Below are 22,315 nucleotides of genomic sequence, written 5' to 3' on the forward strand. Positions count from 1 at the left end.
GTGCAGCAGCAAAGCGCACGCCATGGACGTGTCTGACCCTCCTGAACTGCCAGCAGAGGCTTGAAGGATGCAGAGGCTGCATTCCCATGTGAATGCAGCAGCCTGGTGCTCAGCCTGTGCCTCCACTGCTAGCTGGAGTTACAGGCATGGCCTGGCCTTGAAGTCAATCCTGAATCTTGACGAAAGGGGAGCAGGGCTGAGAAACTGCACAAATGCAGACCACCTTTTCAAAAGCAGCTTTAATCTTGTACCATAAACCCCAAACCCACTACAGATTGGCTTCCATTGATTAGAACTTGCAGGAATGATGATTTTTAAATTTTTGCAATATCTTTACTGAAGTTATGCTGAATAAATGTAAGAAAAACAACTTTACATATTTGGAAAGAAGACTTTAATGGTGTTGTTATATAGAGTATTGGCCAACTCAAGTGGGTCATCTTCTCTTACTGCCGCCATTATTTCCAGTATTTGACTAAAAAAGAAAGATTTATATTAGAAGACTGAAACCCAGTACTTCAGAATGTACTTCAGATTGCTGCATGTGTATGTACAACTCACTGAGATTAAGCTGGAATAAAAATCTACACTAAGAGCAATAGGGCAGGGTGCTCAGATATGCAAATAGCTTCACTCTTAAGTTACTAACTGCCATTTTCTTTACACTGAACACTGGTTTGCTTACTGGTACAGACTCATCTTTGGTCTTTTGACTCTTGTTTGGAGGTAATTAAACAGCTCTCTGTTTTGAAGGAAGTGTCATTTTGTGGGTGTCTTTATCAATGATTTTCATTTTTCAAACAAAAATTCATTAGCCTGTCAAGGCTAAAGCTGCACTATGAATAAATAGACTGGTCTATGGGAAATCTTAAATTCCAGACACAGCTTTATCAGAGCACAGTGCTGCCAAAGTAACTTACTCCTACTTCCCCATTCTTTAGCTTAATTGTGATTAATGTGCCCAGGTATTTGCAGTAAATATTAAATGAGCAATTTCAAAAGGCTCAGGGCCTTGATACAAGCCAGGAAGAGGAGGCAAAAGAAATGGGATGAACATGATTAAAACCAAGCCACAACCTTTTCTCTGCAATTGCTTTCTTGATTTTGTATCAGTCATTCTTAAAAAAAAAAAAAAAAAAAAAAAAAAAAAGTAATATTCTGTACCCTTCCAGAGATGTGTCATACTTTGATTTTTTCCAGTAGCAGCAAAAAAACTTTAAACTCCAATTTGAAAAGTAAGAAACTTAAGCTTGGTAGTAAGGTTTGGTGGGCTTTGGATTCTGCCTCTAAGCTGAGGCAATAGCTAAACTTTTTTTGAAAGACAGCATAGGAGAAGTTGCTCCTAATAATTACATTATTGAAAATATTTTCCTAGATGCAGAATTAGCAGTGAGATTGAGTGAGATCAGGCCTACACCGAAATAAGTAACAAGTATCAAAGAATTTCACCCAAGAAGACTTAGGGTTTACTTATCTCTCCTCACTTGGATGCAGTAGAAAACTGTAAGTTACTGTAACACTGTGTATGTGAAACTGCAGAAGGAGAAAAGACAAGTCTCTTGTGGCTAAACTTTTTAAAAAATAGCTTCCAAGGGGAGTAGTTCTAAATATATATATATGAAGCAGAAATATCACTATCAAAACTGAAAGGTGTCCAAAAAGCACTACCAAAACCAGACAAATGGTAATTTCCTCCTGCCAAGTGAGCTGTATTAAACTGTATATATACCTGAAATATTAAAGATGCTTTGTGGACTGAGTAACATTCCCTCACACCAGATTTTGCTACTTGAGAAGTCACAAAATACCAATTATCAGTTACCATTCTTCATTTTTCTTAAGGTTTAAAAAGTTCTTTAAATTCAATTGCTTATAATGAACATTATTGGGATAATAATTTCAAAGGTTGAGCCAAACAGTATTTTTTTCATAAAAGAAGGCAAAAGCCAAAGCACAGCATTTGTGTAATAATCTTGAGTGCATTTGTGCACTCTGCATCTATGCAGAACACACTGTGCATTTTGAGTTTGGGGGTTTCTGAAACATTTCTGTAAACTACAAGTAAGGCAGCAGACAAATATCTGGGGGGTGTCATTGACATATGGGCTGGTTGAAGTAATAACAGTGGAGGCCCTTCACTTGTGATCAGAAGAGTGTTTTCTATTGATCTCTTCCACAACTCCAAAATCATGGACTGACCCTAGAAAGTCTTAAAATACTGAAGTAACCCTTCTGTGCTAATGTGTCCTCTTCACTTTTAAAATTAAAAACAAAAATTAACAAATATTACAATTGACCTAATTGCATTGATTATATCTGAACACTAGGAGATGTCACCATGTAAGCTTAAACTGTGCTTTTACATCATCAGTGGTTTTCCAAGTTCTTTCATGTCTGGAAAAGCATCAGATTTCCCTTCACTTCTCAAATTCTTGTTTAGACACCTTAACTGCATACCTGGATCTTTAGTATTATCCTGAGCAGTATTTCAAAATCTAGACAGGGAATTCTGAAAATATAGTACTTCATCTATTTAATAGTATTTAATGCAGATAGCTAAACATTTCACTAAAACAATTACACATTTTCCTCTTTTTCACACTTCTGTGAGGAACTGCGTGGAAAGGAGGCAGAAAACAGTGTCTGTGCTTACCAATTCTGTTCATAAGCCCCTGGAGTTTTCTTTCACTACTCTGTATCTTGGCTGCTGTCATTCATATCTAAATTTCACAGGATTCTTTGAAGCACAACAGCAGAAGTAAGAAACTTCCCTGACAAAATGCATGTTGTGGCAGTTTGTGTCACAGGCACTGCTGGTACCTCAGCACTGTCCCACCTGTGGGACTGTCCCCTGATCCCCAGGGCTGGATCAGTTTTTAAAATTACTTGAACAAAAACTGAGTGCAATGAATATTCAAGTCAGGTTACTTCGGAGGGTTTAACCTCTTCTACACTGCATCAAGTGAAAAAATAAAAATGGTACTGGAGCACTGTACATCCAGAATAGCTGAAGTAAGGAAAATTAGGATTTCTAATTTTTTCCACAGCTTATAAAGCAAAACCTTGCACAAGGTTCAGTATATTTAGAATTAATTTATATTTTCTACATTACTAGTGAACTGGGATTTTTCTATTTTTTTTTCACATCAGAGTTGAAGAATTTAAAGTAAGAGTGCAGTGGTACACTTACATTATATGGCAGGGTTCATTTCTGTCCTTCAAGCAGTGCCCTTTTTCCCATTTCTTTTTTGTAGGAAATGTAGTTTTAATGTATTTTGATCCAGCATGAGTATTTTTCACTCCACACCAAGGTGCATCTAGTTTAATTTGAATGAAAGAATTAGGAGTGCAATTGTTTCAGAATGGCATGAGATAGTTTGATTGACTACTTCTACAGACAAAAGCTCCTGCAATCTCCTTCCAGCAACGACCTCCAGCTCAAAAGGAAATTTAGGAGCAATTTAACATCCTGGATTTTTATATGACTATCTTCAGGATTTTACACTTGAAAAGATCAGCAATAATAATACATAACACTAATTTCCTCTGACATGATAAAGAGAGCCAGATACATTGCATGCATTCCACAGAAACTTCCTGTATAACAGGTCTGTACTTCACGTGCAAATACATTTAAGGATTTAGCAGTTTGCAATTTTCCTTTCTCAAGAGTGAGACATTAAAATAAATACTGTATTTGTACTGTCAGTTATTGATAACTGAACATGAAAAAAGAGAACACGACATCCCTAATCAGTCCCTTAAAATGACTGCTCAGTGGGCTAAGAGGGGAATTCAAGCATTCTTCCACCTATTCCACTTAAAGAGCAGTTCTTTCCAAATGCCATTACTGCACAGCCATTGCCCAATGCTTGGCACATCTCCAGCAAGCTACATTTTAAAATATACTTAAGCAGGATTCTGGTACATTTAAAAATCCAAGTTGTCAATTTGTCCTTTTCATCTTCCCCTGCAACGTCAGGAACTGACACAGCAGCTTTTTCCTTCCAGCAGAAGGCTGGAAAATAGTAGTTCTGTAAACTGCTTTCTCAAGTAAAGAAAACAGCCAGTGTTCTGAATTCTTTAGGTCTTGATTCTGCTTTATGATTGCTACACCAGTATATCTCATTGCCATTGTCACAAACTGACCAAGATACAAAATCTTACCAGTCTCTATCATTAATCGTTCACTAGGAATTGATTTCAGTGTTTCCAAGTTGGCTTCTGTTTTCAGTGAACTAGAAAATTTAGAGTTTGGTTAAAAAAAAAAAACATAAAAAGCATATTAAAGTGTTGTGCCTATTACAGTGTTTTGTGGCAAAGACAGCTCCCTAAATAATTTTGTTCATTAATGAAATTTGCTTCCTTTTTTAACAATACTGCCTGTAAACTAAAACTGTGCAGAAAACAGCAAATTTAGAGTTAGTGGAGAGGCCATCTCACCCCAGTAAGCTGCAGAACCCCTTTGGCTGCCCTTGCTTGCCTGTGACAGCCTCTGTACCTTACAAAGTGGTGCTGGCTGGCATTTGGCCAGGTGACTGCTGAGAATCCAGACTGCATAACCAGGAGATGAGGCACTCACGTTACATTTGCATTACTCCAGCATTTGACAGGCACCTTAAAGTCAGGCTGTTTTTTAAATGCTCCTCAGAAGGAACCTTCCCATGTTCAACAACCTTATTTAATTACAAGCAAGGACTGTCCTGAAGGTAGTAGAGTGGACATGGATTAGCTCACTGAGCTGCACAGCAAGAGCTTTGATGGCTAACAGACTAATGTGAGCAATTCTAAATCTGTCAGATGATTAAGGGTCTAGTGAGCTTTGAAAACTTGACCTCACTGTTTAAAAGAAAGCAATGAGTTCACTACAGCTGCCATTTTAAAGCAGTTGTATTTCTTGTAAAGAACTTACCAGCCATTTATTCCGATATAAAGATCCAAATCTATTAGAGCTGCTGCTTGTTCCTTTGTGCCATCAAAAGAATGTACCTAGAACATATAAATATAGATACACAGACATATAAAAATACTAATGTACTTCTATTAAAACTCCAGTCATTCAAAAGTATGTATTACCTTTTATTAGCATCAAATATCTTCAACAGTATGCATTACACTTCATGACAGACATCAAGATGGGACATGGCTCAGTTGATTCTGAATTTGAGCAAAGTTCAGGCTGAAGTGATCTGAATGCTGCACTAGAAGTGGTTACTACACTTAAAACAGTGATAGAGATGTGTAAAAAGGCCTATCCAGTGATACTCTTTTGGCCCTGGAACTCCCTGTAACTGGGAGATCATACTCAGGAAGTAATCCTGTGCATGCTGAATTTTTATATTCTTTCCTCAGTACTCCCTTCAAGGCACTGTCAGGGCCACCATAAGAGCAGCATTCTGTTCTCCACAGGTGTCAGCTAGTCCACTGGAACTAGCAAGACAGTCCATTGGTCATTCCAGAGAGGAAAGTGGAGGGTCACAAGTTACACAGTGTAATGCAGCTGGGAACTGCATCTTCTCAGCCTAAATGGAGCAAAGAGACTGTCTGCTCTGCTTCCCTGTGCTGTGACAGGGACAGGCAGTTGAAGATGCCTGCTCGTTTCTCCCCTCTTTCCTGGCTATGCAGGCAAAAAGAAAGGGAGGAAGGAAGGAGAGACTTCATTACACATGCAAAGCACTGAGTGTGGGGAAGGGTTTTGTGGGAACAAAGGACAAACCTGAGGACTGCAATATTCTTGTAGGAGGTGTGGTGTCATGCCAGAATCACGAGCATTTATTACTTTTGAAAAATTCAGTCATAATGGAAACCTGAAAAAGCATTGCTGGACTTCCCATTTCACCCAAAGCTTTTCCTGTTAGACTTGAATTAAAAAACGTGATCTGAATATCTAAAGACATAAAGTAATCAAAAGTTCCATCTGGATCTAATTTGAAAACTATGTCCAACGTCAGAAGCAAATGTCTGAGGTTATGGCTTCCACTGGGAACAAGCATCTAAATGATCTGTGGTCTGAATGCACTGCAGTTACAGACACTGAGGAGTTGGGAAAAGGCCAATGTCAATTATGAGGTGCTCAGACTGTCCTGCTGGCAGGCCAAGAAAAACTGTTCACATCAGCTGCAGAGCTTTTTCTCAGCCTATCTTCTAACCTTGCAAAAATCCTGTTGAATAAGCAATGAAAATAAAAATAGCAAAAGGGACTGGAAAATTTACTAATTAATAACAGCTTAAATGATGTAACAGGAAGTCTACACAGATTCTATGACAAACAAGAAATTGCATATTAAGCAACAATATTCACACACATGCATGGAAAAATGAATGCTACACTGAAGTCCATACTTACCACCCCTCCTACTACTCTATCTCTGTTTCTTCTCATTATGTCTAGGAAATGAAATAAAAATATAAAACAGCTTTATAACAGATGAATAGAGAAGATTTTTATATTCAGAATTTGCTCTAAATATGAAATTCTCAAACAAAACCCACCTAAAAATTCAGCATGTGAGTTTCTACAGTGCAGAAACATGGGCAGCTGCATCTGCTCTGACAAGTCAAATTGTTTTTCAAAATACCTGTAAAATAAAATTCACCTTTAAAGAGAAACTCAGTGCAATAACAAAGACAGTAAAAAAATTTTACCCAAGCTTCTGTCCTCCAGCGCTAAAGACAGAATTAATGGATTTGCCATGCAAAAGTTCTTATTTGTGCAAGGATTTAAAAGAACCTCTTTCCTATGTGTATTGCCACAGCTGTGATCTATGCTTGAAGACAGGTAAGTGGCCAAGAGCCTCAGTACTGCAGAATGTATGTATGTATGTATACATGCTGAGCATATACTCTGGTGTAGTGTGGGTGCTGGAGTTCATTTTTATTTATTTATTTATTTATTTTTCATAGAAGAGGAACTGACTGTTCTTTCCACAAAGTTCTGAAATGTCAGGAATGGTGAGTGAGGATGACAGAGGCCACTATTTCAAGAAGCACTCATAAACACAATGAGGGTGAGCAGGGGGGCACTGTGCAGGCTTCTCCAGCCTCCAGTGGCCAAAGTGCATCAGAGCTGCTGACCTGTGAGCAACAATCCACTCTCTTGGGGTGGAACAAATATCAGATTAGACACCATACTTCTGCCTATTGTCTTTACCTGTTTTCCCTCCCTTCCTCTGTGTTTCTGCATCCTTTCCTTTTCACTCCTTTTTATCCCTCTCCAACTCTGTACTCCTCAGAGCTGCTCTTGATGGGGGGGTAACAGGGAAGCCCCACCCTGTGAAGAGACACTGGAATGTTGGCAGAAGGAAGGTAAGGAGGCAGCCAGGTTCCCCAATGCAATTGCCAAAGGAAACTACTCAGCACTGAACTAACCTGTGCTTGTCATTAGCAGGAGCTCTGCAATTACCATCCCACATCTCTGCTGCCCTGCTCCACCCAGGCAGGGAAACCACCCATGCTCAGGAACACAGCAGAGGAACTTGAGCATGGCAGAAGGCCAGCAGTGCATGGGTGACTCAGTGTCCTCATGCCATTTGAAAGATGATGTTACTTGGGTGAAGCAGGAGAACAACACTGCCCATCCCAGCAGGCTGGGGCTCCAGGCACATATGGATTTCTTGAGGTGTTGCTGTTAAAACAGTCCAGGGCACTGGGAAATTCCCACCACCAGCTATCACAGCCATTTCAAAGGGAAACTCCAGTGATCACATGCTGCTGTGTATCAGTCACTTATCAATCAGGGGTAAGTGGCAGCAAACCATTAGTATGATTTACATTTTCCTAAAAAAAAACAACCAAAAAACCCATCCTAAACTAATATGCAATTGGCCATTTAATTTAATGTCATTGTCACTGTTTTCTGTATATTACAAATTGATATTTCTCAGATCAAAGTTACCTTCCCTGTTAATCAGTGCAAATCTTTGAGATAAGAGGTTAAACAAATTAGCTGTAACCTTGAAAACTGACATGAAAATTCATGAGAATGCATTACACCTACTTTGAATCTTCTTTGTCTAGATATCGTGCTTAGTTTAGCTTGTTTGACTAAATAAAAATTAATTGCAATTCATGATTGCTCTTGTGGTTAAATAGCTACAATTGTTTGATTTTTGGTGTCAGTTTTCTTTTAACAGAATACTTGTTTCATATGGGAAAGAGGTTTTAGAGACAGAACTGCAAGTAATCTCTCTAAGTGACCTACTAGCCAATTTCCATCTAATTTTGAGAAGGATAGAGCCCTTTAAAGTACAAAGTTTAGTGTCCCTGCAAATGGAAATGTAACTCAAGCTTTTTCCATTCCTAGCAACAACAAAGCCCAACTCATGTTGAAAGGGGAGGTGGATGGGGCAGTTATTGAAGAGACAAAAATAATAATTAAAAAAAAATTTAAAAGCCCAACCCCCGGAAAAGCATGAAGAAACCAGACATACAGTGACCGGAATGATAATAAAATAACTCAGTAGGAAACTAACCATGATGAGTTCCAGTGCTTAAGGAACAACCTGTTCCTTTGAGCAAGCTTAGTTTTGACCATCACGTTCAAATGCTACAGGATCAAGACAGTAAAGGAGCTAAAGCAAACTGACCTTGCTGAGGCAGATCACCAGACAAACACTTCTGATTTAATTTGAGTAATGGTGCATGTGATACTGTGATTATACAGACCCCTCCCAGTAGTACAGCAGATGTCAAACTTCTATATGCTTACCAGGGCTTTTATAACACAGCTTTCACTTTAATATGAAGGCAGTACCTTCATCTTACTACCATTCAAATCACCACTTTCTGTTGGAAAAGTTCTGAGAATGGGAAGATTTCTGAAATAAAAAGTTCTTAGGAACACTACAGCAAAGAAATTTCATCTTTATTAGATTCTTATTAACTTTTAAACTGAAAAAAAGCATCAAAAATAATGTACAGGTGAAAATTATACAAAAGAAAACACAGCATAACCAGCCAGAAAAACGTTGATTAAGTACTAAATGAAACAGAGGTCATGCTCTGATATTTGCTGGGAAACAAACCTACTGCTCCTCTGTGGGGAAAGTGTGCAGCTGTGTGCCAGCGCTCCCCGTGACTGCTGCACCTGAACTCCTGAGCAGCTGCAAACCAGTGAACTGTCCCCATCTATTTCACTCTGCCTTCCTCTGCTTGGTCCACTGATCAGCCTGTCATCTCTTTCTTTACAACTCTATTTCAGTGCACCCAATTAGCTGCTCTTCAGCTGCAGTACATTGGACAAGGAAATGAGACATATATATTTTCTCTAACATCAAGGCAGTTAAGGATGTTAAAATGTGATACTCCATCAGTATTTTAGTTTGCCACAGAAAAGAAACAGATTATACTCTAAGGTGTGCTTTGCTGAACTTCACATACACTGAATTCTACCAGGACAAAAAGTCCTGTCCCCTTTGCTGAGTATTTCACTGTAGGTCTGTAGCATTATGAAGAATCCTCCTACTGCTAATATGCAGCAATGAGAAAAAACAAAACCAACCACTGCCCCCCAGTGACTAAATTACTCAAAACAGTAACATGCAAATGTAATTCATTAATCACTCATCTTATGTGAATTTATCACCTATATCTTTCAATCAGTTCCCTCAGCAGAGAGAAGTTCTCAAATGAAGAATACAGCCTGATTGTAGGGGCTGTGGTAGCTTCCTTCCATTCAGCATCTATGCTGCACCTCCTGAGACAACCTTTACTATCAGCTCCCCATTATCAGCTAACACCTTCCTTACTAAAAGCTCTTCTTTACCCACTACTTTTACCACTGCTTTTGATAGCTCTGCTCCTTTCCTCATGCCTTTCACTCAACAACCCAACTCTTTCACACACTACATTTATGAGGGTTTTTCCCCGTAATTCCCTTAGAGCTCTTAACTATTAGCAAGAATTAACATCTGTCACACCCAGAAATCCACAATTTCTGGTCTATTTTACAGAAAAAGACATGTTGGCATATGTCAACGAGCACATTGCACTATTTGAATGTAGGCATATTTCTTTCAATTCCCATTTCTGCCAAAAAGCTCTGGGCCCAACCTTACAAATTTCAGGACTAGATGTGACAGTAAGTTACATGGCAGAATACAAGATAGAAAACACTACTGTAAATTGCTACAAGTCAATTCACAGTCATCAAAAGTTTCTTACTTGAGTTGGATGTCCTTTGGGCAAAATTCTAATCTATCGAAATCTACAAACACAAAGAACAAAAACCCCATTTAGTATTTTAGGATTTCTTTTAGGATATGTCTAGAAAAAATAAATATTGAAGTAGTAAGAGAACACTTACCTAAGCCACATTCTCCAACTGCTACTACCTTTGTCCTGTTTTTTTCAATCAGATTTTTTAATTCAGATAAATACTGTTCAGGGCTACTCTGCTCAAATTCTCCACAGCGAGTAGGATGACAGCCGACTGTACTGAAAAACATGTCTAAAACAAGAGAGTATTAGCAGGCTTTAAGGAAAAAAAAAAAACAAAAAAGAAAATTTATTTAAGGTATAGACAACATCACCTCTGGAGATTTTTTTATTGGTCACAATTTTAAAAGAAAACTCCCTTTGACCGTATTTTAGTGACAATTTCATTAGACAGACATTTTCTCTCTTAAAAATGTCAAACAGTATCTCCAGTGGGGGCATGTGCACATGTCTTCTTTTAGTACACATTATTTGGTGTACTCCAAAACTGCAGCTTAGAGCTGAACTGTTCTGGTGGAGCAGCCCCCAATAAATCATACAATTGTTGAGACTGGATGAGACCTCTTGAGATTATTTAGAAATACATCTTGTTCAAAATGCATCAGCTTATCCCAGCTGTAAGAACTGCAGAGAGCATTTCCCTCGTGTCCCCTGCATAAGCTGTTAGAGAATTTCAGAGCTCACATCTCCTGATTTACCCAAGTATCTGATCTAGATTACCATGCCAATACCAACATTTCTGCTAAGTGTAAAAGCACTGGGGAAGGGAAAAAACAGGTAAGGCCCTGAGCAACTGCCCCTAATGTTGAAGCCAGTCCTGCCTTCCTGATGGGAACTGGGGATGTGGACTGGCTTGGACCAAATTATCTCCTTGAGTTCATTCAAACCAAAATTATTTTATCTTTCTGTTAGTAACAGTACTTTATCATGTGTTTTAGTTCAAATACATATTTAAGTAATTAGTGGAATGAAATCTGCCTAAAGAAAAAAGAAGAGCCATTCTCCTTTCACAGAAAGGAAGGAAAAGCCAGAGGAATGATCAAAAGAAAGATACCTCTCTTGATCAAGCTGGTCATAATAGACTGATGATTAAAAAACAAACAAAGAGCCAACAAACCCCATATATTTCACAACATGTAAGCACTTTATCTTATTTCTAGAACAGAAACTTGTATCAATATTTTTATTCCAGAAATTTTCTATAATTTCTGTTTTTATTTAGAAATAGAACATGCAGGAAAAGAGTGATTCCTTCCAGCATCAGGGATCTAAAGAGCAACACACAAACTCATACACAATGCATTCATCCCACTGCGAATGTAATTTCTGAAATGTAATTTCTCATTTTAATCTGAGAGTCTGTAAACACCTCTGAGGCAGGTCCTCTTGAACTCAATTCTGAGAGCAGAGGTTATATTTTTGACCGACAATGTAAATTTAAAGTGAAAATACCATTTGTCTGTGCCAGCTGCAATGCATCTTTACTATCTTCTAGACTCCCACCTGTAATCAAAAACTTGAAACAAGAGAAATACTGTCAGTGTGGATGTTCTTTGAACTTTAAACAGAATGTTTTAGAAAACACACAGATACAAGGAAAGATCTCAACAGAGAACATCAGAATACAATTACTAACATACATAAAACAAGATTTCATAAATCAGCAATAAACCTCAATGGTCCTCAGGAGCTAGTAAATACAGTAGGCTGCAAACTATTTTTTTTCCCTCTTATTCAAGTATCTTGTATGTTAAGCATTTAAATCACAAAAGGAATAAAATACTTCAATTTGCAGCAATATTAGCTTCCTCACACAATGACTGAAGACTGCATTTATCAAGAATTGATACTTAGAAATATTCTCCCTGTCTTACAGCTGGGGAAAGACCCAAAACAAGACATGAGTAAATAGTTAAACCAAAAATTGAGTCTGTATCATAGCTGGGATTATAAATTTAAGAATTTCCATCTCTGATCTTTTATTTTTACCTTAACATTATCATATGAGAATTGTTGCCTACAATGTACTTTTTGAACCACCACTTGCAGAATATTTCACCCTAGGTTGTAACAGCCATGTCTACACTGGTTTTGGACAACTCTTCCCCTGCAGGTGCTATCCAGCAGGCTCTGTCAGCACCAGCTCAGACATTCCCACACTCCCAGGGCACTCATGACAGACGGACACATCCCAACGACATCACTGAGAAATGTTAAGCTGAAAATGGCTCAGTGCATACATGACATAGAGCAAAATTTCACAAAAAATTACCATAAAGCAGCAGCTATACAGAAAAATAAAAGTACTTTCCAATCAGCAGATTAAGGTTCTAGGCAAGCAGGAACAATCTGTGATTGAAAAGGCTTCTGACACTGTGCAGGCCACTAGCAAGACTGAGAGCAGCTAAGGGCAGGAACTCCTGCACAACATTTCTCAATCCACTGTGCATCTTGAGAAAGTTACGTAGATAATCTATTTTTGATGATAATTTTTTTAAAAATTACACTTATTTTCAGAGGGTGGTATAAAAATTAAATAGCACTTAGCACATAAAAATGTGACCTCACTCCTGTATTTGCTGCAGTGAAGTAAGTTCTCCATCACTAGTTTTCTTCTTTTGCTTCCCAGTGCATTTCCCATTCTTTTCAGATGAGAATTTTTCAACAAACTCCCAAGATGCCTGTTCCTGCTATAGGAGCATTTACTTCTTTATTTCTAATCTGGTAGTGCAGTAGAACAGTTTGTGACAGTACGCACTGTATTCTATGGTAATTCATTTTTTTGTCAAAAATTTATTCAGTTTTGAGAGAAAGGGAGACAGGCTAAACTATGGGATGTGATGCACTGCTGGAAATACCAATTTCACGTTCTGAGTTACAAATTCTCTCATAAGGATGTTGTTTTAATACATGTAAGCCAATATTTACAAGCAATGAGTAAGATGTCTCAACTGTGTTTGTGGGCACTCCCAGCTCTTCTGCAGTTTCCAATTTCCTTTACATATAGAAATATCCGAAAACCTTAATCAGAAGAGTTTGATCTTCAGCAGTAATTGTTGATTAAGAATCATAGAATCATTAAGGTTGGAAAAGACCTCCAAGACAACTGAATTCCATCTCTGACTGATCACTGCCACCTTGTCAACTAAACCAGAGCACTCAGTGCCACATCCAGTCATTTCTTGACCATTTCCACGGGAAGATGATCAGCACTTCCCTTGTAGTGCCTGACCACACTTTCCAGGAAGAAATTCCTCCTTGATGTCCAACCTGAACAGAGCCTGAGGTCATTTCCTCTTCTTCTGTCACTTCTTGCCTGGGAAAAGAGACTGACCCCCACCTGGCTACAGCCTCCTTCCAGGAGTTGTAAGTGATGAGGTCTCCTCTGAGCCTCCTTTTCTCCAGGTTAAACAATTCCCAGCTCCCACAGCTGCTCCACATTGGATTTACTCTCTAAGAGCCACACGGAATATAAGAAAAAAGGAATGGTTGCCTATAATGCAACATGGAAAATTATTTACCACTTCATGGCAGCAGGTCAGAGGAGAATATCTTTCTGTTGAAACTGTACAACTTCTACCTCCACATCACCTATAGTATCACTGAACTCAAACAATCAGCTTCAATAATGATCTGTGCAAACGGAAAAACCACGCTCTGCACAGAACACTTTTGTTTTGTGCTACTGAAGGAAGTTACTGCATCCTCTATTTCAGTCCCACAAACATTGTTTTAGTGGGAGAGCACTAAAAAACCAAACATTAAAAAACAGCTTAAAATTTTAACACCATTTCATTATAAGAAATTACCTTTTTAATGCCAACTTTGACTGCTCTCTCTATTACATCCAGAAAGTCATCTGCAAAAGTTCATAAAAATGTCATAAATTGAACTTGAGGTTTTACAGCATAGTTTAACTACTTTTCAATTTTCATGCAGTCAAAATTCTTATAATTAAATCTTTAAAACATACTTAATTAATCTTTATAAGACAATAACAAAGTGCAATAGCTGGATATCCAATTTAAATCCATGAAGTCAGTGGAAGTTTCTCCACATACTTTAGAAGGCTCTCTGCTTTTACATCTGTATCTAAAGGTCACAAGAGCAAAAAGCCCCAAATTATAATTAGTAACTGTGATTCAGCAATGCTATAGATTAACAGAGCACTGTTCATAACTCTCATATCAGTTTATCGATGCAATCCTAAGTAGATTAGCAAGTGTCCATTTTGCTCCAGAAGCAGTTACCTGCATGTAAAAAGCAATTAAGACAATGCATTTTGGTTAGGGTATCCAACTTAGTTAGTCAGGCTTTCTTTTTTGAGCCCAAATACTTAAGGAGAAGAAAGAAACCCTAACATCATGTTCTGATATGCAAGAGGCTTCTAATTCAGCAAAAGGGATCCTGTCTTCCAGCAGAGATAAAGAAATATTTACCTTGATGTTTCTGTGTTCCCCTGTAGATTCCTCTGAACATAGGATCTGTCAGGTTAATACCAATGTCTATGGAAAACCAAAAATAGAAATTAGAAGTTAAAGCTGTTGTGTATTTTACACTGAGTATTAATAAGCTAGGGAAGACAACAGAAACCCTATCTAAACCCTGAACTAGCACATTGGTAAGTCATAAAATGTTTAAGCATATGTTTACTTGCATAACTTGGGAAAACTTACACCTTACTAGAAGTGACAGAAAAATTAAACTTTTCCCTCGGTACAACTTCAGACTTTCTGTGAGTTTATTACACACGTCCTCATAACCACCAAAGTGAACACGCATTTGTTTTTATTGCAAACACATCTGCTTCTCACACGAAAACACAAATGTATGCAAACAAACATTAAAGAAGGGAAAATGCAGCATCTCCCTTACAGCCTTTCACGGGTGGGAGCAGCAGCAGAGGAATGCCTCCTAAGGGCTGCCTGTTCTCCCTCCTAGTGCCGTCCCTGGGCCATCCCAGCCACCCGGCAGCACTGACGGGACACCTGCAATGCAGGTACCGGCTGGAGCTGCCCAGCCCGGCCCGGCCCCGCCCAGCAGCCTCGGCCCGAACACCGGCTCCAGAGCAGCCACCTCTGCAACTGCCAGCGCTTCCAGCGCGGATTCTAGCGGAAAGGGGAATTTTCCAAGGAAATACTAAGCTGCTCTGCAATACGTAGGGCCTTTTGAAGTTATTTACACGCTTTCCGTCGAATTTCCTAAAAATACTTACATTTTCACCCAAGCCAGTTGCATACAATCAGAAACAACCACGACTAATGCACCAAGGCGGGACAGGGAGCGAAGGGCGGCCGAGCCCCGGAGCTGGGGGTAACGAAGGAGCAGCAGCCCCAGGTGCCGGACACAGCACAAACATTCCCAAACGCTTCCAGGGGCTCCAAGGCCGCCGAACCTCGGGACACCGGGAGGGACCGCAGGAGGCGACAAGCAGGGACTGGGGCGGGAAGTCACAAGCCCTGGCAGAGGGGCTGGGACAAACCTAAGAGACTGTAATAAGCCTGAGAGACTGCGACAAATCTTGGGTAAGGGGTTGGAGAGGAGGCGACAAGCACTGGATGAAGGGCTGGGACAAGCCCTGCCACTGCCACAGCTCAGCCCGAAGCCCCGTCCGCTGAGCGCGGCCCCTCACGCTGTGGGGTAGCGGCGGCCGCCTCGGCCCGGCACCGGGCGAGGAGCGGGGGCTTGGGTCGAAGACCCGGGGACAGAAACCCCCTCTCTCCCCACCGCCCCCTCACCGATGAACTTGGCGCGGCTCATGGTCCCTCCGCCCTCTCCATCATCCCCTCACCGACGAACCTGGCGCGGCTCATAGCTCCTCCGCCCTCCCCACCGCCCCCTCACCGATGAACCTGGCGCGGCTCATGGTCCCTCCGCCCTCCCCATCATCCCCTCACCGATGAACTTAGCCCGGCTCATGGCGGCTCCGGGCGCGCCCCGGCGGCGGCAGCGGCAGCGGCAGCGGCAGCGCGGGCAGGGAGGGCGGGGCCGCGCCCTCTCCCGGCATGCCCCGCGCGGAGGGAGGCCCGCGGAGCCGGGCGCCATGGCCGCCTACCTGACGCACCAGCAGAAGGTGCTGCGGCTGTACAAGAAATCCCTGCGGCACCTCGAGTCTTGGTGCATCCATCGGTGAGGGCGAGGGGAGCCGGGAGCGCTGGCCGCCCTCACATCGGGGCGCTCCGCCCCGCGTTGGCTGGGCCCGGGGTGGGGGTGGTTGTTTCCTCCTCACTGTGCGTGACCTCTGTCCGTAGAGACAAGTACCGCTACTTCGCCTGCCTCCTGAGGGACCGCTTCGATAAGAACAAGGATGTGAAGGACATGGTGAAAGCCACCGAGCTGCTGAAGGCCGGCGAGGAGGAGTTCTGGGCCAGCCAGCACCCACAGCCGTACGTCTTCGCCGACTCCCCCGGGGGCGTTGCGTACGAGCGGTACGAGATGTACAAGGTGAGACAAGGGACAAGGGGACAAGGGACTCCCAGCCGCTCCTGCTGGGCGCTCCTGCTCTGGCTTTGCTCCTGTTTTGTGTCGCTTGTCGTGGGCAGGGCCGCAGCTTGGCTCGGCAGGGTCACTTCACCGCTCCATGAACACCTCGCTGCTTGTGTGGGAGGAGCTGCTCTGGTCCTTGAAAATGGAGTTTCTTGATCAGTTTGAGCGCCGCTACTTGTTCTTTTGGGATTTTTTCCTGGGACAACCATCTGCTCTTTTGCCAAGCAGGTCAGGCTGGCACAGGAAGGGACGTGAGCAGTGCCCAGGGAGCTCTGCTGCCTCCCGAGCACAGCCTGGCTTCCTCTGCTCGGCTCAGGTGTCACCTTGGCTGTGGGGACTTCCCTTCACTCAGTCCTATGGTTCTTCCAGCATTTGAGTAGTGGTACAAGTTACCATTTCCCTTCATGTGCTGCAGTGCCAGATTGAGCAGTTTGTGTGCTGCTGAGGGAGAGCAGCACTGCCTGGAAATAGAAGCCTTATGTTTAGACTGTTAAAGGCACTTCTGCAGGTATTGACTATCAAGGTTGTTTTATTTAGGAGCAAAAGTTCCATAGAAAAACACAGGGACTTTGCTTTTTTGGCATCATCTTTTTAATGCATTAGAAGTTAATACTGGGACTGCTTGCACCCATTTCCTCCCAAATTTGAAAAAAGTGCTGGCACAAGACTGGATCTGGTCAGATCTTTTTGCATATTAAGCCATGGAAAAAGAAAAATATGACAGATTTATCAGGGGTAGAATAAAGAATATATGAGTGAAAAGAGAAGAACTTATTTAAACTGGTGCCAAGGTCAAGGACCTGAACAGTAGTAGATAATAGTGACAGAGAGTGTGGACAGAAAAAAAGGCAGCTGAGCAATAAATGATCAATATTAGTCTTCATACAGAAACACAGACTGGGTTATGCTTTCTTTTGCCAGTTTGATGGGCTAAAACTGTCTTAACAAAATGACTGTCACAAGGTTTTGGCTGGTTTGTGTATCAGTGACTGTCCATTGTGGATGCTGCTCCAAAATGTAGGTTTTAGAACTCAGGCTGATTGGTGGTTTTAATTGGAGCTTACTGTGGGTGGATATTTACTTCAGCAGCTGTGCTATTTCCATTCAGTCAAACATTTGTTCTGTGATGAGAATCACAGCAGGAAGAGAAAAGTGTGAATGTCACTAAATGTATGATGGTACTGGAGCAAATTCTTTCTTTCTTTTTTTTTTTTAAATTGGGTGTTTTGGTGGGATTTTGTTTTTTAATCAGTGTTCCTCTCTTTAAAATGTAAACAATTTGATTTTTTTTAAATCACTGCAAAATTATAAATTTTGCTTTTTTCCCTTGTCACAAGGCCTTAGAGGTCAGAACATTCTCAAGATCTTAAAGGCCTAAGAAACTGCTCATTTCTTAGTAGTTGTAGATAAGCAGAAATGAGCTGTAATGTTCTGTCTTTGTCAAGTAAAATAAATCAGTGGTTGGAGAGAAGGATTCCTCTAACCTGCTGCCTTTGAGAGAAGGAAGGGAAGAAATCAGATCTTCTCCTCCACCAGATGGAATTATTTTGAGAAGTTTAGAGTAAACTGAGATGACCTGGGACTTGTTTTAGAATGCTGTGATTTAAGCAAGTCACTGTGGTGATTTCCTGTGGATCAGGATAATGTGTGAAGTTTTGCCCTCTGCCATGTGCCTTGAGATAGTCAGGCAGCTCTTAAATGGTGTTTTTATGTAGTACTTTAGAATGGGAAAACCCCCTAGGGAGTAAGACTGGCTTCAGCCTTTGTGTTTCATTCTTCTGCATGTGTGTACAAATGTGATTTCATATATAAAAAATAGTATTTTAAATGATATTTTTCTTCAACAGATTCCTGAATGGTGCTTGGATTTCTGGCACCCTTCTGAGAAGGCAATGTATCCTGATTACTTTGCCAAACGAGAGCAGTGGAAGAAGCTGCAGAGGGAAAGCTGGGAAAGAGAGGTCAGTGCTTGCTCTATGCAAAGGAAAGTCTCTTTAGCACACAGGTATCCTGTGTGGCACAGATGTGTTCTTGGAAAAATTACTGCAGCCTCAGTTAGACTCTTCAGTGCTGGAGCCCTTGTCAGTGTGAAACAACCTAAAATGCCTACACATTTGTTACAGCTTCTGGAGGATTGTGAAGGGAATTTGAAGTTAAAGCTGAACCTGCAGCCTTGTGTCAGTTTGTAAGAGCTGTTACAGCAGTTTTGTGGGGGGGGGGGGGAAATCCAAAGTTGGATGAAAGGAGACTAACCAGAGAATTCCTCTTCTTCTGCTGTGGAGCTCTGACACTTTCTGGTTACACCTTTGAAGGTGATGTGCTGCAGTGGTCATCAGTTGGGCATTGAGACCAATTTCTGGGCCATCCTGAACTGAGATTTGGTTGGAAGAAGTTGGTGTTCTTAGAACAGTCCTCTGTTTCAATTGGATTGTATGGAATGTGGCACTTGTGCTGCTTCAAGAAACAGGTATTGAAAGCCTGTGAGGGGCTGCTGGTGACATGCAGGAACAGAAGTCTCCTATTTACTGACTGCAGGGAAACTTGGTCCAGACTTAGAATTATCTGTCAGCTTCCCGAGCAGCACAATTCAGCCTGTTTGAGAGAGTCATGGTGGATGTGAACTACATGGAAATAATGACCTTTTAAGTGAAATTTCCCTTGTAAATCACTTCTTGCTCCTAGAAATTCCTTCTTAATTAGGTAGTATGAGCCTACAGTGATTACTGAGTGGAAGTTAAAGTTGGGAAACATGAAACCTGTCAGCCAAAGGTGTTACCATTGATTCTTCTCTGTGGAAGTATAGAAGAACCAGTGATTCTTCGTTTTGCTCATTGCCTGGGCACTGGAAATGGAAGTGTGTGTTAATTGCTAAAGCAGTTCTGTGTCTTGTCTTCTAGGTTAAGCAGTTACAAGAAGAAACTCCATCTGATGGTCCAAAAACTGAAGCTTTGCCTCCAGCTCGTAAGGAAGGGCATCTGCCCCCCATGTGGTGGCATCATGTCACTCGACCTCGTGAACAGCCCATGTGAGAGCACCTTGGGTGTGGATGGCAGCAGTCTGTGCTGCAGGCAGGTGGCACCTCAGTGACCACTTGCTCCTCAGAGTAATAAAATAAAGCCAAATAAAGTAACAGAAAAGGTGTTTTTCTGGCACACTGCTCTCCTCTGACACACTGATGCTTCACTGTCAGCTTGTGCAGGCAGTTCAGATCAGCCCCATAACTTGGAATGGGGTACTAAATACAGGCAAAGTGTTAAAGCTGGAGTTAAAGATGCAGCAGCAGACATGGGCTTTAGGTTCTCTTGTAATGAGGGTATTTCTGACCTTGCTGCAGGATAAAGACATCTTTCTCTCCCTTCCCTCCTCCTTAGGCTCTTGGCTGCATTTTTCACTTTTGTATCAAATCTCACAAGACACAAACTTCATTTACAATATGGTGCTTTCCTTATGGCGTGGATACCAGTGCTGTAGAAACCAAAGGAAAATTGATCCCCACATAAACTGAAGCCCAGATAACCACTGAGCTGTATCAGTTAACCTGCGTGGGCTGCTGAGGATTGTGGCTGTTGTGTGTCCATTCCTGGGTCACAAATGGTTCTGGCAGTGTGACACAATGAAGTGGGGACAAAAAGCTGTTTGCTTCTGGCCACGTTCCCAAAGCACTGGTACAACACGGGAAGTTCTGCTAACACTTACAGTAACTGCCCTGTGAGAGAACAGATGCATTACAGCCACTGAGCAAAAGCTCATAGGAAAACCTGGTCCTTCAGCTGTTTTCCTGTTTTAAGGGCTAGGAGATGTAGGGTGCCTAATCTGACTTCCATTCTACAGTAGTTACTTGACTGTGCCCATGTTTAAGCCTAAAGATTAATATTTCTCTGAACCCCAATTGAACAAAAGATGACAAAGCTTCAGCTCTTCTAAGAACCAAAGATACGTAGCTCAGGAATAAGGCTTTAATCTGGTTGATTTTTAGAAACTTTCAATCTGCTCCTTTACAGTAAGTCTGCGTGCTAAAATAGATATGAATTTTGAAAATAAAACTCCAGAACAGCAGCTTTACATATTCCACAGCTGAAATTTTCATTCCTGCCAAGAAGCAGGATCTGTTCTCTGTGCTCAGTTAGTTAAAAGTAGTGATGGAATTGAGGTGTGCCCTCTTCCAGCACAGCTGTTCAGCACATGCCACACCTCAGGCTGGAGCTGTCACTTGAAACAAGTGCCTTCAGTATTGAAACAGCTGAGCAAAGCACTGACACACGAGTAAGACAAAATGCTTTACAGCCATAGAGAGAAGGGGGAATCAAACCATGATCCTTTTGGAGACATTTCCAGCCAAACCACATTGGTTTTTCCTTTAACATCTTCCTGACTGTATTGGGATGGGATGGGTCAACTTTATACAGAGCAACCTTCATTGTCCTGGGAAGGTGTGAAGAGCACACCAGTGCTCCACAACATCCAGCGTGGCCACTTGGCATCCCCTCACCAGTGGACTGGGGGTGGGAAAGATCTTGGGAGGGGACAGTCAGGACTCAGGACAGCTGACCCAAACTGACCTAAGGGCCTGAGCTCCTCTCTGCAGGGTTCCAGAGGTTCTGCCAGGAGCCTACTCCAGCACAGGCTTCCATGGGCTCTCAGCCTCCTTCGAGCATCCACCTGTTCCAGCACGGGCTGTGGGTGGATCTCTGCTCCCCCTTGGGCCTCCATGGGCTGCAGGAGCACAGCTGCATCCCCTGCAGGGGAATCTCTGCTCTAGCACCTGGAGTAGCTCCTGCCCCTCCTTCCTTACAACCTGGGTGTATGCAGGGCTGTTTCTCCCACATATTCTCACTCCTCTCCCCACCTGCTATTGCTGTCCCACAGCAACTTTTTTCTCCTTAAATCTTTTATCCCAGAGGCATTACCACTGTCACTGTTGGGCTCGGCCGTGGCCAGTGGTGGGTCCATCCTGGAACTGGCATTGGCTCTTGCAGACATGGGGGAAGCTTCTGGCAGCTTCTCACAGAAGCCACTCCTGTAGCCCCCTGCTACTTAAACCTGGCCTTATAAGCCCAGTGCAGCAACAAATGGATACCTTTAGATAAAAATGAAATCATTGCAGTAGCAAAGAAACCAGGCTATTGTGTGGCAACTCCAAGAGGGAACAACATCCTCCCCTTTCTGCCTTCAGTGCTGAGAAAGCTGAACAAAATAGTTTTCAGGGGGAGCTGTGGGAGATGGTGCTGGTGTTGTGCTTGATAAATTCTGGCTGTAGCACAGGCAGTGTCGACAGCAGCAATTTTCCTCCTCTGGCCTAAGGAACTGTGGTCCAGCACTGAGATGGATGCACAAAAATGCAAAGTCATCTGTGCTTCCTGGCCAGGTAACAACAGTGAGGTGCAGGGAAATGTCATCTGTTACTGTTTAACAGGAATTTCCATCGTTAGCACTGCACTTCTGCTCCACTGCTACCCTGCTGGTGCCCATCAGTAAAACATAGCTTTATGCCATTTTATTTACTTGGTTTTTAATTCTCTCTTGCTTCAATTACACGCAGATGGAACCTACATGATCTTGAAGGCCACCATTGATGTCCAATGCTCTGGAAGCAAAAAGTCTTTAAGAAGCAAAA

General features: G+C 41.8%; 2 protein-coding genes across 7 annotated transcripts; one reads left to right on the plus strand and one right to left on the minus strand.

Annotated features, from left to right (window-relative positions):
* Positions 1–221: 221 nt before the first annotated feature.
* Positions 222–16,206, minus strand: TATDN1 (TatD DNase domain containing 1). 6 transcript variants are annotated; one of them, XM_054650947.2, is made up of 12 exons: positions 16,113–16,206; positions 14,655–14,720; positions 14,025–14,074; positions 11,668–11,731; positions 10,304–10,447; positions 10,162–10,204; positions 6,493–6,578; positions 6,347–6,387; positions 4,913–4,989; positions 4,168–4,238; positions 3,191–3,317; positions 222–475 (listed from the first exon to the last, which is right to left on the minus strand). In XM_054650947.2, the coding sequence occupies exons 1-12, from the start codon at positions 16,132–16,134 to the stop codon at positions 373–375; spliced, it is 894 nt and encodes a 297-aa protein (XP_054506922.1). In that variant the 5' UTR covers positions 16,135–16,206; the 3' UTR covers positions 222–372. The 6 variants fall into 6 exon arrangements, with proteins under 6 accessions (XP_054506922.1, XP_054507033.1, XP_077044900.1 ...); XM_054651058.2 differs by having other exon boundaries at positions 16,060–16,179; XM_077188785.1 differs by lacking the exon at positions 16,113–16,206 and adding an exon at positions 16,015–16,088.
* On the plus strand, positions 16,118–19,853 carry NDUFB9 (NADH:ubiquinone oxidoreductase subunit B9). Its single transcript, XM_054651244.2, has 4 exons — positions 16,118–16,344; positions 16,467–16,659; positions 18,549–18,662; positions 19,599–19,853. The coding sequence occupies exons 1-4, from the start codon at positions 16,133–16,135 to the stop codon at positions 19,728–19,730; spliced, it is 651 nt and encodes a 216-aa protein (XP_054507219.2). The 5' UTR covers positions 16,118–16,132; the 3' UTR covers positions 19,731–19,853.
* Positions 19,854–22,315: the final 2,462 nt, after the last annotated feature.

Source organism: Agelaius phoeniceus, chromosome 1 (genome assembly GCF_051311805.1).
Source record: "Agelaius phoeniceus isolate bAgePho1 chromosome 1, bAgePho1.hap1, whole genome shotgun sequence".
Taxonomy (NCBI): Eukaryota; Metazoa; Chordata; class Aves; order Passeriformes; family Icteridae; genus Agelaius; species Agelaius phoeniceus.

Coding starts and splice junctions, on each gene's coding strand:
- NDUFB9 (XM_054651244.2), top strand. CDS start 16,133: ATGGCGGCTCCGGGCGCGCCCCGGCGGCGGCAGCGGCAGCGGCAGCGG. Junction 16,345..16,466: donor GAGTCTTGGTGCATCCATCG/GTGAGGGCGAGG, acceptor CTCTGTCCGTAG/AGACAAGTACCGCTACTTCG. Junction 16,660..18,548: donor AGCGGTACGAGATGTACAAG/GTGAGACAAGGG, acceptor TTTCTTCAACAG/ATTCCTGAATGGTGCTTGGA.
- TATDN1 (XM_054650947.2), bottom strand. CDS start 16,134: ATGAGCCGGGCTAAGTTCATCG. Junction 11,732..14,024: donor TCAAAGTTGGCATTAAAAAG/GTAATTTCTTAT, acceptor TCTTGTTTCAAG/TTTTTGATTACAGGTGGGAG. Junction 6,579..10,161: donor CCAAAGGACATCCAACTCAA/GTAAGAAACTTT, acceptor TTTATTTTACAG/GTATTTTGAAAAACAATTTG.